Below are 13309 nucleotides of genomic sequence, written 5' to 3'. Positions count from 1 at the left end.
CTAGTCCTGGCTGCTCCTCTTCCAGTCCAGCTCTCTGCTGTGGCCCGGGAGGGCAGTGGAGGATGGCCCAAGTGCTTGGGCCCCTGCACCCGCATGGGAGACCAGGAAAAAGCACCTGGCTCCTGGCTTCGGATCAGCGCAGCTCTGGCCGTAGCAGCCATTTGGAGAGTGAACCAATGGAAGGAAGACCTTTCTTTCTGTCTCTCTCTCTCTTGCTGTCTATAACTCTACCTGTCCAAAAAAAAAAAAATGCCATATCAGTTTAGAAGGGTATAGAATATAACTTTAGAGTTAGTGGTATGCCAAGATATAAATTACCATTTTTCAAGTCAATGAGCATTACAATTATAAATCAATATTTTTATATTTTAGAATTAAAGATGTCACCACTCACACTTATTCTAACTCAATGTGAACTTACAAGTACAGTATCAACAAATAAACATTTTTGGAAATCAGATTAAAAATCAAGAGTTAAGTAAAATTACAGATTATAATATTTCTTTATTTAAAAATACAAAAGCCACTAATATGAATTACCATCACAACCCTTACCTTTTTCATGGATCTTGTAATTGAATAAAAGCTTAGAAATGATAAAGTCTAAACATCCTTGTTAATGTAAGTGCATATTTCCTGTGGCTGGGAAAAAAATAAAGTCCAGTTTAAGTACTTTCTGTTTTCACCATATCAATTGACCTTGAAAATCATCATTTGAGATAGGCTGGAATAATGATTTCTGCCATTTTAATAAATAAAGAAGGACTGAAAGAGACCTGGTTCTTGATACTTTGTTTATCGGTACTAATTCTTGTGTGATTTGTTTTAGTTTCATGAGATCATCTCGTTTAAGTTTGCACTTCCAGTATTTTCATTTCACTTCATCCTCCCCAGCCCTACTTTTTCCTCCCTGAATTTTATATGTATATTTTTTCTTTTTCAAAGCACGCTCTCCTCTTCAGAAGACAAATTTTCTACCCCTAATCGTTGAACTTCTTGTTTGCAACAGTAACTATTGGAAGTAAAAATATAGAAGATAAGAGAAGAAGTGAAAGGCTAGAGAGGTTATTAGAAGCCAGAAAAATGACAGAGAGAAGGGAAGAGGGTTAAGAATTTCAAAAGGAAAGTGATGGATGTTTGCTCAGGTAACAACCACTGGTGACCTCCTGTCTCTTCTGCCTCGTTTGTTCTGTTAACTTAGAAGTAATACTGCTCTTCCTGAAACTCACCCCAACTCAAGATCACCTTTTGCCAAAACTAACCTTAGATTCAGTCTGGTTCTCATAAGGGAAACTGAAATCTCTTAGAAAAGATATTAGAAAGTATATTTCTTTAAAAGTTGGAATAGAGTCTACTAAGGATCATGACATATTTGAGTAAAAACACGAACATAAAATATACAGAGATCAAAGCAAATGCTTATTCAAAAAGCAGTTTTGAAGCAAGTTCTCTGAAGGGAGAACTCTGCAGTCTTTATCACCAGTGTCCCCAAGGAGCAGATACTGGGTCTTTGAAAGCAGAAAAGTATTACAAAAAGAAGCACTTTAAGGAAGAGATTCTTGATAATTAAAGATATAATAGCAGAAAAATTCAATGGACATATTAGAAGATAATGTTGAATAAATTTCCCAGAAACAAAAAAAAAGGTTGAAAGTGGGAGAGAAAAGATAAGGGACATAAAGAGCAGTTCCAGATTGTCTAACATCCAAAGAGGAGTTCCAGAAATAGAACAATGACAGCATGAAACAAAATTATCAGAGAAACAGGGCAAGAGCAATTTTCAGAAAAGGATAACACATTTTCCCCACCCCGCCACACCCCCAAATAAATGGGCTTATTGCGTGCCTACCACTGTGGAAGAAAACAGACTCTTTCTAATAGGCAATCATGTAACTTTATGACACCAGAGACAAAGAGATATTCAAAATGAAAATGTCATTATACTTCTCAATAGCAGCTGCACAAACTAGAACCTAACAGAGTGAGACCTTCAAAATTACGGTCCACATAGAATTCTCTATGCAGCCAAACCACCAATTAAGTTTATAGGTAGGCCACAGTAATGTTTAGGCATGCAACAAAATCTGTACCTCCTGTGCACACTTTCTCAGTCAGCTACTGAAGGATGGGCTGTACTAGAACCAGGAAATAAGAAAAGAAACAACAGGAGATGCAGAAACCAAGAACTTCCTAAATCTGTGTATATGAAATACATGAAACTTGTATAATAAATATTTTTTAAAAAAGAAAGAAAGAAACTCAACACAAAGGCAAAGCAGAGGACATTCTTAGAATAATACCAAAAGGAAGATCCAAAGACAATATATGTTTATTAAGTCTAGACAACAACTGGTCCATAGGAGCAGATCGTAAAATTATGGAAGAGATTCTTTAAGAAACTGAAATAGAAAAGATACCACGTGATATGTAGGATTTCTTAAGAATTACATTGAAGGAGAAGAGAATGTGGTTAAATTAGTCATGTGTGTATGGATCATTAAGCAAATGAAGAGAATTTCTAACTACTGGGTTTCAGGTCATAGGAAAATTGTACCAGAAAAGATGCCGTAGTATACCAGTTACCTATGATTAGTACTTGCATTTTCATAGTGTAAACAGCAAAGAATTATCTAAAGAAAGTTGTGAGGTAACTATACTGGTGTGATTAGGGACCGTGAAGTGTGTGTGTGTGTGTGTGTATGTGTGAGAGAGAGAGAGAGAAAAAGAGAGTGGGGGAGAGGGAGAGAGAAATGGGCAGGAAGGCATAGTGCAAGATTGTGAAAGTGAGCTAAATCCTTAGCTTCATAATGGAAAGTCTGGAGGTAATTGCAAACCTGAAAAATCAAGAAATAGCCATATTACCAAACTTTATGGATATAAGTTTTAAATTATGAAATAACTGGTAAAGCGGCTTGCACTGTGGCATAGCCAGTAAAACCACCACCTGCAGTGCTGGCATCCCATATAGGTGCCGGTTCAAGTCCCAGCTGCCCCACTTCCAAACCAGATCTCTGCTATGGCTTGGGAAAGCAGCAGAAGATGCCCCAAGTCCTTGGGCCCCTGCACCCACTTGGGAGACCCAGAAAAAGCTCCTGGCTCCTGGCTTTGGATCAGTGCAGCTCCGGCTATTGCGGCCATCTGGGGAGTGAACCAGTGGATGGAAGACTTCTCTCTCTCTCTATCTGCTTCTGCCTTTGCCTCTCTGTAACTCTGCTTTTCAAATAAATAAGTAAATCTTAAAAAAAAATAGTAAAATAGTTTAATTAAAATGTCCCTAGGGATCAAGAAATGGGGAAAAATGAGGGACATGGGCCTGCTGCTTTTTTGTAATAAGATTAAAAAGTCTTTAAAATATGTTCATATGTAACTTTGATTAAAGTTGGAATCAAAACTAAAATAATAGATATACAGAATGAAAAGAGCTCAGAAGTCATCTCCTTATCATTAATAAGTTTACAAACACATTGTATAAACACTCATCTTAGATGTAATTATCATATTAAATGCTTTTTATGTTGGCTCTTCATGTCATTCTTTTAAATTCACAAGACTTTCTCTTTTTTTTTTTTAGATTTATTTATTTATTCAAAAGTCGGAGTCACATAGAGAGAGAAGGAGAGGTAGACAGAGAGAGAGATCTTCCATCCACTGGTTCACTCCCTAGATAGCCGCAATAGCTGGAGCTGTACTGATCCAAAGCCAGGAGCCAGGAGCTTCTTCCGGGTCTCCCACATGGGTGCAGGGGCCCAAGCACTTGGCCATCTTCCACTGCTTTCCCAGGCCATAGCATAAAGCTGGATTGGAAGTGGAGCAGCCAGGACATGAACTGGAATCCCTATGGAATGCCAGTACTGTAGGCGGCTGCTTTACCAGCTATGCCACAGCTCCTGACGCAAGATTGTCTCTTTAATACAACATCAGATGGTTGGTTTTGAAGAGTCCTTTGATAGCCAAAGGAATCACCGTTGAATGAAGAATATTTGTGAAGATGGCAGCATAAATTCAAGCTCCTAGGAGAATGATAATCTATTTGGGAGTCACTGAAGTCTCCCTAACTTATTTCTATTGCTAACTATCACCCTGCCATAGATAATATCTCCTGGAGATTTTGTATCAAGAGGAATAACTGTGGGTCCAGAGCTGTGGGGTGAGTTGCTGCCTGCAACACCTGAATCCCATATGAGCACTGGTTTGAGTCCCTGCTGCTCCACTTCCAATCCAGCTCCTTGCTAATGTGCCTGGGAAAGCAGCAAAAGATGGCCCAAGTATTTAGGCCCCCTGATGCCCATGTGGGAAATCTGAATGGAGTTCCAAGCTCCTGGTGTCTGGTTGGGCCAGCCTGGGCTGTTCTGACCATTTGGAGAGTGACCCAGCAGATAGAAGATCTCTCTGTCTACCTCTCATTGTTGCTCTGCCTTTCAATTAAATAAGTAAAATAAAGCTGAATAATTGCTAGTGGGGAAAGCAATTTAGATTCTCTAGGCCTGGCCACACTGAAGGGAAGGGTGGCTTGTGGAGTTTTTGTATCCATTTAAGTTGTCTTCATCCTGGTAAGGTTTTCAGTCTTTAAAGAGGAAAAGACCCAGGAAATTTATAAAGAGGGGAACAACACTCATTTAACATATCTTTTCCTTCTTTTCAAACCTTTCCCCAATTCTGTAAGAACTCACTCTGAGGTTTCCTGTTAGCAATAGAGATAAGATTTGAGGGTCTAATTTTAATTAGCCCTTCAAGCACAAAGAGGCTTTAAAACATAAAGTTGGGGATTGGCAAAGAAAGAAAATCCCCATTGTAGCATCTTTTTTTATAGCCCCCCATTTTCTTTTTATTTTAAGATTTATTTATTTATTTGAAAGTTGGGGTTACACAGAGAAGGAGAGGGGGAGAGAGAGAGAGAGAGAGAGAGAGAGAGAGAGAGAGAGAGAGAGAAGAGACAGAGATATCTTCCATCTGCTGGTTCACTCCCCAATTGACTGCAATGGCCGGAGCTGCGTCCACCTGAAGCCAGGAGCCAGGAGCTTCTTCCAGGTTTCCCATGCGGGTGCAGGGGCCCAAGGACTGGGGCCATCCCCCACTGCTTTCCCAGGCCATAGCAGAGAGCTGGATCAGAAGTGAAGCAGCCAGGACTCGAACTGGTGCCCATATGGGATGACGGCACTGCAGGCGGTGGCTTTCCTCATTATGCCACAGCGCTGGCGCCCATTGGAGCATCTTGATAGGAGAAGAATCACTTTCTCATCACAGGTTAAAGGTTTACAGTAAGGGCTGGCTGCTGCTTTCACCACTGTCTCCTTTACAGAAATAATCCTTCCCAGCTGGGACCTTGATCATACTTTTCTCAAATCTGCATTGATTTTTAGGGTAACAGAGCCTAAGCATTAACTGCCATTCTTAACGGAACCTATGCTCTAGCATCAACCTGATCACTCTCCTCTCCACCTACATCTGACTCTGTTATAACCCTCTGCTCCCTGCTCCTCAGAGTGCACATTCTCTCCTAAATCCTACTCAGCCTAACACTGGGTTAGATGCCCCTGCCATAGGTTTTCTCCCTTTAGACTATACGATTTGTAAGGACAAAAAAGTACCTACACTTCTTCACTACTGTTTTTCCCAGATGTTATTTAGTGCTGACCTTGGCATAAGAAGGATTTAATAAGTAGTCACTGAGTTGATTTGCTACTTTTCTCTAATTTTTATTTTTATATCCACACACTCTATTATATTGGTGACTGATTATGGGTAAAAGAGTAGTCTTTTTAAATATTTATTTATTTATTTGAGAGGCAAAGTTACAGAGAGAGAGAGAGAGACAGAGAGACAGAGAGACAGAGAGAGAAAGGTCTTCCATTCATTAGTTCACTCCCAAGATGGCCACAATGGCAAGAGCTGGGCTGACCTGAAGCCAGCAGCTAGGAGTTTCCTTCAGGTCTCCTATGTGAGTGCAGGGACCCAAACACTTGGGCCATCTTCCACTGTTTTCCCAGGTGCATTATTAGGGAGCTAGATCAGAAGTGGAGCAGCGGAGACTCGAACTGGCAGCCACATTGGATGTGGGCACTGCCAGCAGAGGTTTAACCTTCTACACCATAGCGCCGGCCACAGAGAGTTAGTCTTTCTTAAGTCCGTACTTCTGTGGTTAAGAAATGCATATTAATCTCTATGTGAAAGGCACAGAGATTATGCCAACTGCTAGAGTCTCCACCTTAAATGGGGATGTTAAGAATCCGTAAAGTACTTACTTTCTTAAAGGACAATCCTTGGAATCCATTAACAAACAAATGCATGTCTCTTCGTTTTCTTAAGTAGCAGGTCTAGAGACAATAAGACAGGTCTAATAGATTTAAGGAATGCATTAGAAAATGACAGTTCATTTGGCACACTAAAATGCTCTAAATATGATTTGTTCACAATCTGTCTCTTCGATTGCAGCCGGGGCACTGACAACAGACTGACCCACCGGCGGCAGACAGTTCTCCGTGAGAAGGGGAGAAGGTTGGCTAACCGAGGACCGGCGTACATGTTTAGTGATCGCTCCACAAGCCTATCTATTGAGGAGGAACGCTTTTTAGATGCAGCTGAATATGGAAACATCCCAGTGGTGAGGAAGATGTTAGAGGAGTGCCTGTCACTCAATGTGAACTGTGTGGATTACATGGGTCAGAATGCCCTGCAGTTGGCAGTGGCCAATGAGCACCTGGAAATCACAGAGCTTCTTCTCAAGAAAGAAAACCTTTCTCGGGTTGGAGATGCTTTGCTTCTAGCTATTAGTAAAGGTTATGTCCGGATTGTGGAAGCAATTCTCAATCATCCAGCTTTTGCTGAAGGCAGGAGGTTAGCAACCAGCCCTAGCCAGTCTGAACTCCAGCTGGATGATTTTTATGCCTATGACGAAGATGGGACCCGGTTCTCACATGATGTGACTCCAATCATTCTGGCGGCCCACTGCCAGGAATATGAAATTGTTCATACGCTCCTGCGGAAGGGTGCCCGGATTGAAAGGCCCCATGATTACTTCTGCAAGTGCAGTGAATGCAACCAGAAACAGAAGCACGACTCCTTTAGCCACTCCAGGTCCAGGATTAATGCCTACAAAGGCCTGGCGAGTCCGGCTTACCTGTCATTGTCTAGTGAAGACCCAGTCATGACAGCTTTAGAACTTAGCAATGAGCTGGCCGTTCTGGCGAACATTGAGAAAGAGTTCAAGGTAGGTCGTTAACAATAATGACTTCATCTCCCAGACGTCAAAGTCAAGGTGTACTTACAAACTTTCATGGCATGCTCAGCACCATGCTAATTCCTGTGGATTAGAGGTAATTGTCTATGTTAATTCAGGAAGATTAGTCACAGTTAGTGATGGTCTATCTACCAGAAACTTTACATTTATTATGTTGTATCCTTATCACAGCTTTGAGAAGATATTATTATGGAGAGATGAGGATAGGGGAATACAAAGGTTAAATAAGCCTCACAACTGACAACCGATAAGTGAAAGCGTTCAGAATCCAGATGGGCCGAACTCTAAATCCCAGGTTCTTTCTCATGTGAAACAGGGCTTTCTGTGTTCAGAACACTGTGATAAAAGCTTTTGAGGTCAGAAAGATGAATAAGTTTAAGGAAGTTACAGTTTGGCTTGACAGAAGAATGGAAGGATAAAAGCAAAATGAATTTACCAGGTAGAACTATAAGCAATGTGCTGTGCAGCTTCAGAGAAAGCCATATTTAACTCTGTTAGGTTTCAGCACAGTTACATGTAAGAGGGTGTTTCAGCTGTAATATGAAGAGCAATTTGGAAGGCGCAGAGTGAGAGGCCAGGGTAACAGGAAAAGTAAATGCTTGAGGTTATGAGTGAAGCAGACATTTAGAATTTTGAACAGTCTTTTAATAAAAGGAATCTAGAGAAACAAATGAGTGTCAGATGCTGCCATTGCGCAGTGGTCTCTGATCAGTTGGGGAGGATGGAGACTCAGATTCCTAGCACAGGGTCATCCCACACACACCTCCGCACTCCCCCCAGTGTGTTCTCTGACCGCCTTCCAGTGCTGCTCACGTGGCACCGTGCGCGGGCTGATTCACGATGTGCCTTTCTCCTATACCCAGCTGCAGGTCTGATTCATCAGGTACAGCTTTGTAAAAATTGATACTAGCTTTGTTTTCTCGATTTTATATACTGTGAAAAGCCTTGTCTCTGTACATCCGTGCCTTGTCTGTCCTGGAAGTGTCTTGATACCTCTGTCACTGCCAGGAAAGTGATACACTCCGCTGTGGGATCCAGGTGTCCATCTAACTCCAGGCCCTAGCTATTCAAGGAGGGGAGAAGTAAATGGCTACTGAGACCCGCGGTCTGTGCTTGGCTCCCAGGATGAAGGAAGGTGCTTTTCCTCTGGCCACCTGGCAGCTGGGATGCAGGACAAGACAACCATCTTTTCCAACCCTGTCTCTTGTTCCTGCCTACTTTTCATTTGATTCTTGGGACTCAGTGATTCATGGAATTTTGCAGGATTCAAGTTAACACAGTATCTTCAAAATATGATTAATATTTAATATTTATGTATTTAAGTTTTAGTAATTTCATTGCTTATGTTTCAACCTTTCTGTTTCCTCTGTTGTATCCTCATTTACACACTTTGACTAAATCACTGATGACTATTACTTCTGTAAGTGTCATTTGATCACTCACTTTCATCTTTGGAGCCCCTGTTTTGTTCCAAATATTGTGATGGGGGCAGCTGAGGATGAGGTTAGAGTAGAATAAAATACGTGTAATCTAATGAGGGAATGAGTTCTCTTGTAGTCCCTGTAATATTAGGCAATGACTTTATGACATGAAAGCAAAACAGTGGCTCAAAGGTGGGAAGAGCCACAACAAACCAGGATGTGAATTCTTCCATGGCCCTAAATGTATTGCAAAATATGGAGGCCCCCATAGGATTATGAATATTTAAAGGTCTGCAAGTTCCTTTGTGCATAAGGAACATTTATCTGGTCATGCAGGTATAAGAGAAGCCTAGATTTCACACTTTCCACCCATTTGTTCTGCAGTTGTTTAGATCCTTTAGACAGTTTTATCCTTTTGTTAATGTCCTGCCTCTATGAGGTCTAGAGGCAAAGCAAAGAGAAATCTGTTTGAAAACAGATCCTTAAAGTTTTTTGTTTTTTGTCTTTAGACATAGTTTACTATTAAAAGAGGGTAGCCATTTTTAAAATGTTTTATTTATTTTTTAAATTTTCTTTAAGTTATACAAATTTCATGTATTACATAAACAGATTTAGGAACATAGTGATACTTCCCACCCCACCCTTCCTCCCACCCTGGCCAGGCTCCCACCCTTCTTCCTCCTCCCTCTCCTATTCCCACTCTTAAATTTTACAAAGATCTATTTTCAGTTTACTTTATACTCATAAGGTTAACCCTACACTAATTAAAAGAGTTTAACAAATAGTATGAAGAAAAATACACTGTTCCTCTACAGAAGAGACAAGGGCTGTAAACAGTCATTGAATCTCAAAAATGTCCATTTCATTCCAATACATTACATTTTAGGTACTCTATTAGTTACCCCAGATCCAGGGAAAACACATAGTATCTGTCTTTTTAGGATGGGATTATTTCACTAAGTATAATGGTTTCCAATTGAATCTATTTTGTTGCAAAAGACAGGATTTCATTTTTCTTTTACAGTTGAGTAGTACTCTATAGTATATATAAACCATAATTTCTTTATCCAGTCATCAATTGATAGACATCTGGGTTGATTGCATTTCTTAGCTATTATGAATTGTGCTACAGTGAACAGGGGGGTACAGATAACTCTTTCATATGCTGTTTTCTTTTGATTGCTAGATATTCCCAGGAGTGGGATTGCTAGGTCTATATTTGGATTTCTGAGGCATCTCCATACTGTCTTCCACAGTGGCTGCACCAGTTTACAATCCCACCAACAAAAAGTGTGTACAGAACTTTGCAGTTAGCAGTTTTTCTAATTAGAATCCTGGCTCAGAGGGGTCTTGTTTTGCCAAAGGAGAAAGGTCAGTTATTGGATTTTTACAAAAGCTTTTCAAAAATACAAAACAAACAAGCATTTTTTTTTTTTAATTTTCTCACCCAACATCAAGCCTTAAAAGAAATATTCTCTGAGACTAGTTGGGGTAGCAGAGGTAAGAAGAGGCTTATGCCAAGGTGAGCAACCCCTGCCTTTGTGGCTCAGGTCTCAGGGAAGTGATGTTCAGTCCCTACCCATGGCTCCTGTGACACTGTGTCTTTTCCCAGCATCCCAACCTCAGCTTGCAACAGTGAGGGCGACCTGACGGGGATGGGGAAGTTAGTGCCTCTCAAGGGAGTATTCCAGTATCCTACAGACATGCTGGAAATAATCATACAAAGATAAAGGACATTTTAAAAAAATCTTTCCTAATGTTGCCACTATGAAATAAACACTAGAATGTGAAAGTACAAAGTACAGTAGACTTTGCCAGAGAATAATACAGTGCCAAGAATAATACAGAAAAGAAAGATAAATTGATGAGTGAGTTTATAGGGTTCTAAACTCCAGATAGTTAAATGTAGAAAAGACCATACTGGTTTTTAGGGTATCAGTTTCTTAAATGTTTAAACAGTTCAAATCTAAGGTTAGAAGAAAAGTTTAGTAGTTAAGCACCTTTATCTTTATGGATAAGGTTCAGCTTGGTCTTGCCAAGAAAAGAGTGCTTAAGTCACAGAAGGCATAATTAGTTTGAAGAATTCAGCTTTTTTGTAAACTTCCAGATATCAAAATAGATTTTGATATATAAATGACACTGCCTCTATTTCTATAACCATTTCACCTGGACTGTCTAATCAGTCCTATGAATGTATCCCTAAATGTTGTTATTGAAAAACCGAATAGCTGCCTCATTATTAAGTACATGTTATTTAAGGAAGAAAAAAAAGTTTGAATTGAGTGTTTAGGCTCCCTATCATTATAGAATTTCTTTTTCCACACTAGTCAGTGACTTATTTTAAATTGTAAATGTTTGTAAAGGGTTAATCGTCCTACATCAAACTTGTATTCTGTCCACTTATAGAGGAAGAGGAAGTGGAACAGGTAGAAGCTAGGTCTAGTTCATATGCCTATGAATCAGTAAAGACTAATGTAATGTCCCATTTTGGTTTGATTATTTGATATGTGGTGAAAACTATCTTTAAAGTCAAACAATACTTGTGTTAACTGGAAGATCACAGATTATATTCATCATATTTTTCAGGTCAGATAGTTCTTACTATGAGCAAAACAGTTAAAATTTTATTGTAGGGTATTTCCATTTGGGTTCTAAAGAAAAGCATCTGTAGAGAATTCTATGCAATATATAATTTGTCCAGATTAGTTTTTATTTGAGGAATGAAGTTCTGAAATGTATCTCAAAGGCAGTTACTCATCAATTGAAAGTCCTCCAAAAAGAGAACTATTGGGACACTTTGATATGTGGTGGTGGAAAAAGAAAAGCTCCCTCAGTTTTTTGGAGGGGATAACTTTAAGAAAAATACTTAATGGTTAAGTTTACTTGGTGCAGTAAAGATTAAACTTGTCAATTTTAACATTGCTGTTACATCTGAAATAAACTTACGTGATGTTCTGGTAAAAAAAAAAAAGAAATAAACACTGATAAGTTGTAAAATACACCAATACACCAGCATATCTCCTTCTAGTCATATATATATATATATGTGTGTGTGTGTGTACATATATATATGTGTGTGTACATATATATGTGTGTGTGTGTGTGTGTGTATACATATATATAAAATCTAGCTCCTGAGAGTCCCTAGTGTCTCAGGAAGCCAGGGAGATTCCAATGGCAGGACCGACTCAGGCCTCATCTGCCTCACAGGAATCTGAGCGATTGATGTTGTTGGCTGCAGGAAGACTTCCCTGCTCCTGTGGTCATCAGATTCCTTGGCTCCCTGACCTCCTGAGAGGCATGTGAAAAATTCTCATTTGTGCACGTCAAACTTGTTAACTAATTTTTTTCTTTTGTAAATTTAAATATTTCTAAAGGATCTGATTTCTATATGGTATACATATTGCCATTTAAAAATAGAACTTTTAAGTTACTATGATGACTTGATGCCCAACATCAGCTATTTTTTAAAAAGTGGACAATCTCTGATTTAGTGTTTAGATTAGTAACTTTTTCCTTTTTCTCCCAAGCTCGTATTTCCAGTCTAACTTCCCCCACAAATGTGATTCTCACTGTAACTGTTTTTTATTGTAAAGTCTCTTAAAATCACACACACACATATATCTTACATAAATAAAAACATAAGCACATATATGTATATTCTTAATTTTTACAGTTTATTTTCTGTGATCATATCACTACATATTAAAATATTCTGAAAAAGTTACCATTCCATCTACTATTAGTACATTTGGCCAAAACTACATACACTGAATGCAGTTGTTAAAATAAATAAATTAAATTTTTAAAAATAAATGTTAAATATATAATACTCAATTCTTATTGGGAATGAATGTTTGTAGCAGTAATTTTGTTCACATTTTTGCATAATGTTCCTTTGATACATCTTTGGAAGATTTTGTGAACTATGTAAATATGTAATGAAAAAAGTCCATATTCAAGTATAAACCCACTTAGTATGATAGCCATACTCATATGTTTTTATTAGAAAACATATGAGAAATTATTAAATATTTTATGGAATTAGAAAAGTGTGTGTTGATTTTAGTTGGAATAAATATTTCTTGATGTGATTTGACAACTATCTTACTGAATTACACTCACTGACTTGAAAAGAAATGAATAAAAGTATTATCCATGTGTTTTAGCCAGTGAAAAATTTGAGTCCTGGACACACTCCAAGTCACATTTAAAAGAGTCATTCCCACCAACCTTTCTGCCTTGCCTGTTGAGAAATTTTTCTTTCTAGCTAATGATATGTCCAAAAGATGAGTGCTAAGAATAGATGAAAAGAATAATTTTATTTAAATATGTGAAAAGGCAATTTTTTTAGTACAGTGATTCTCCTTTCTTTCAGGGGATTTGTTCCAGGATCCCCAGAGGATGCTTGAAACTAGGTAGTATCAAACGCCAAATAAACTATGGTCTTTCCTATATGCATACATGAATTTAATGCTTTTTCCATCGTAAGTAAGCATTTATCCTGCACTGTGGCTTAACTTTTGCAGCTTGAAGTGTGACAACAAAACTAGCACAAATTTCTTTTTCCCGCTTCACAATTCCATGATAGATTTGTTCTTACCATAGATCTTAGAAGCCTCAGCATACCTTTCATTAAGAAATTGGAAAC

The 13309-nt window shown here is 38.8% G+C and overlaps 1 protein-coding gene across 1 annotated transcript in view; it reads left to right on the top strand.

Annotated features, from left to right (window-relative positions):
* TRPC6 (transient receptor potential cation channel subfamily C member 6) overlaps positions 1 to 13309 on the top strand; it is a 126642-nt gene that overhangs the window by 72872 nt on the left and 40461 nt on the right. Inside the window, exon 2 of the mRNA XM_062196915.1 lies at positions 6433 to 7207. Coding sequence (XP_062052899.1) covers positions 6433 to 7207 — 775 coding nt within the window. The remainder of the gene's footprint in view (positions 1 to 6432; positions 7208 to 13309) is intronic.

This window comes from Lepus europaeus, chromosome 7 (assembly GCF_033115175.1).
Source record: "Lepus europaeus isolate LE1 chromosome 7, mLepTim1.pri, whole genome shotgun sequence".
NCBI classification, from domain to species: domain Eukaryota; kingdom Metazoa; phylum Chordata; class Mammalia; order Lagomorpha; family Leporidae; genus Lepus; species Lepus europaeus.
The sequence above is the reverse complement of the archived record's forward strand: the minus strand, read 5'-3'. Positions and strand labels throughout refer to the sequence as shown.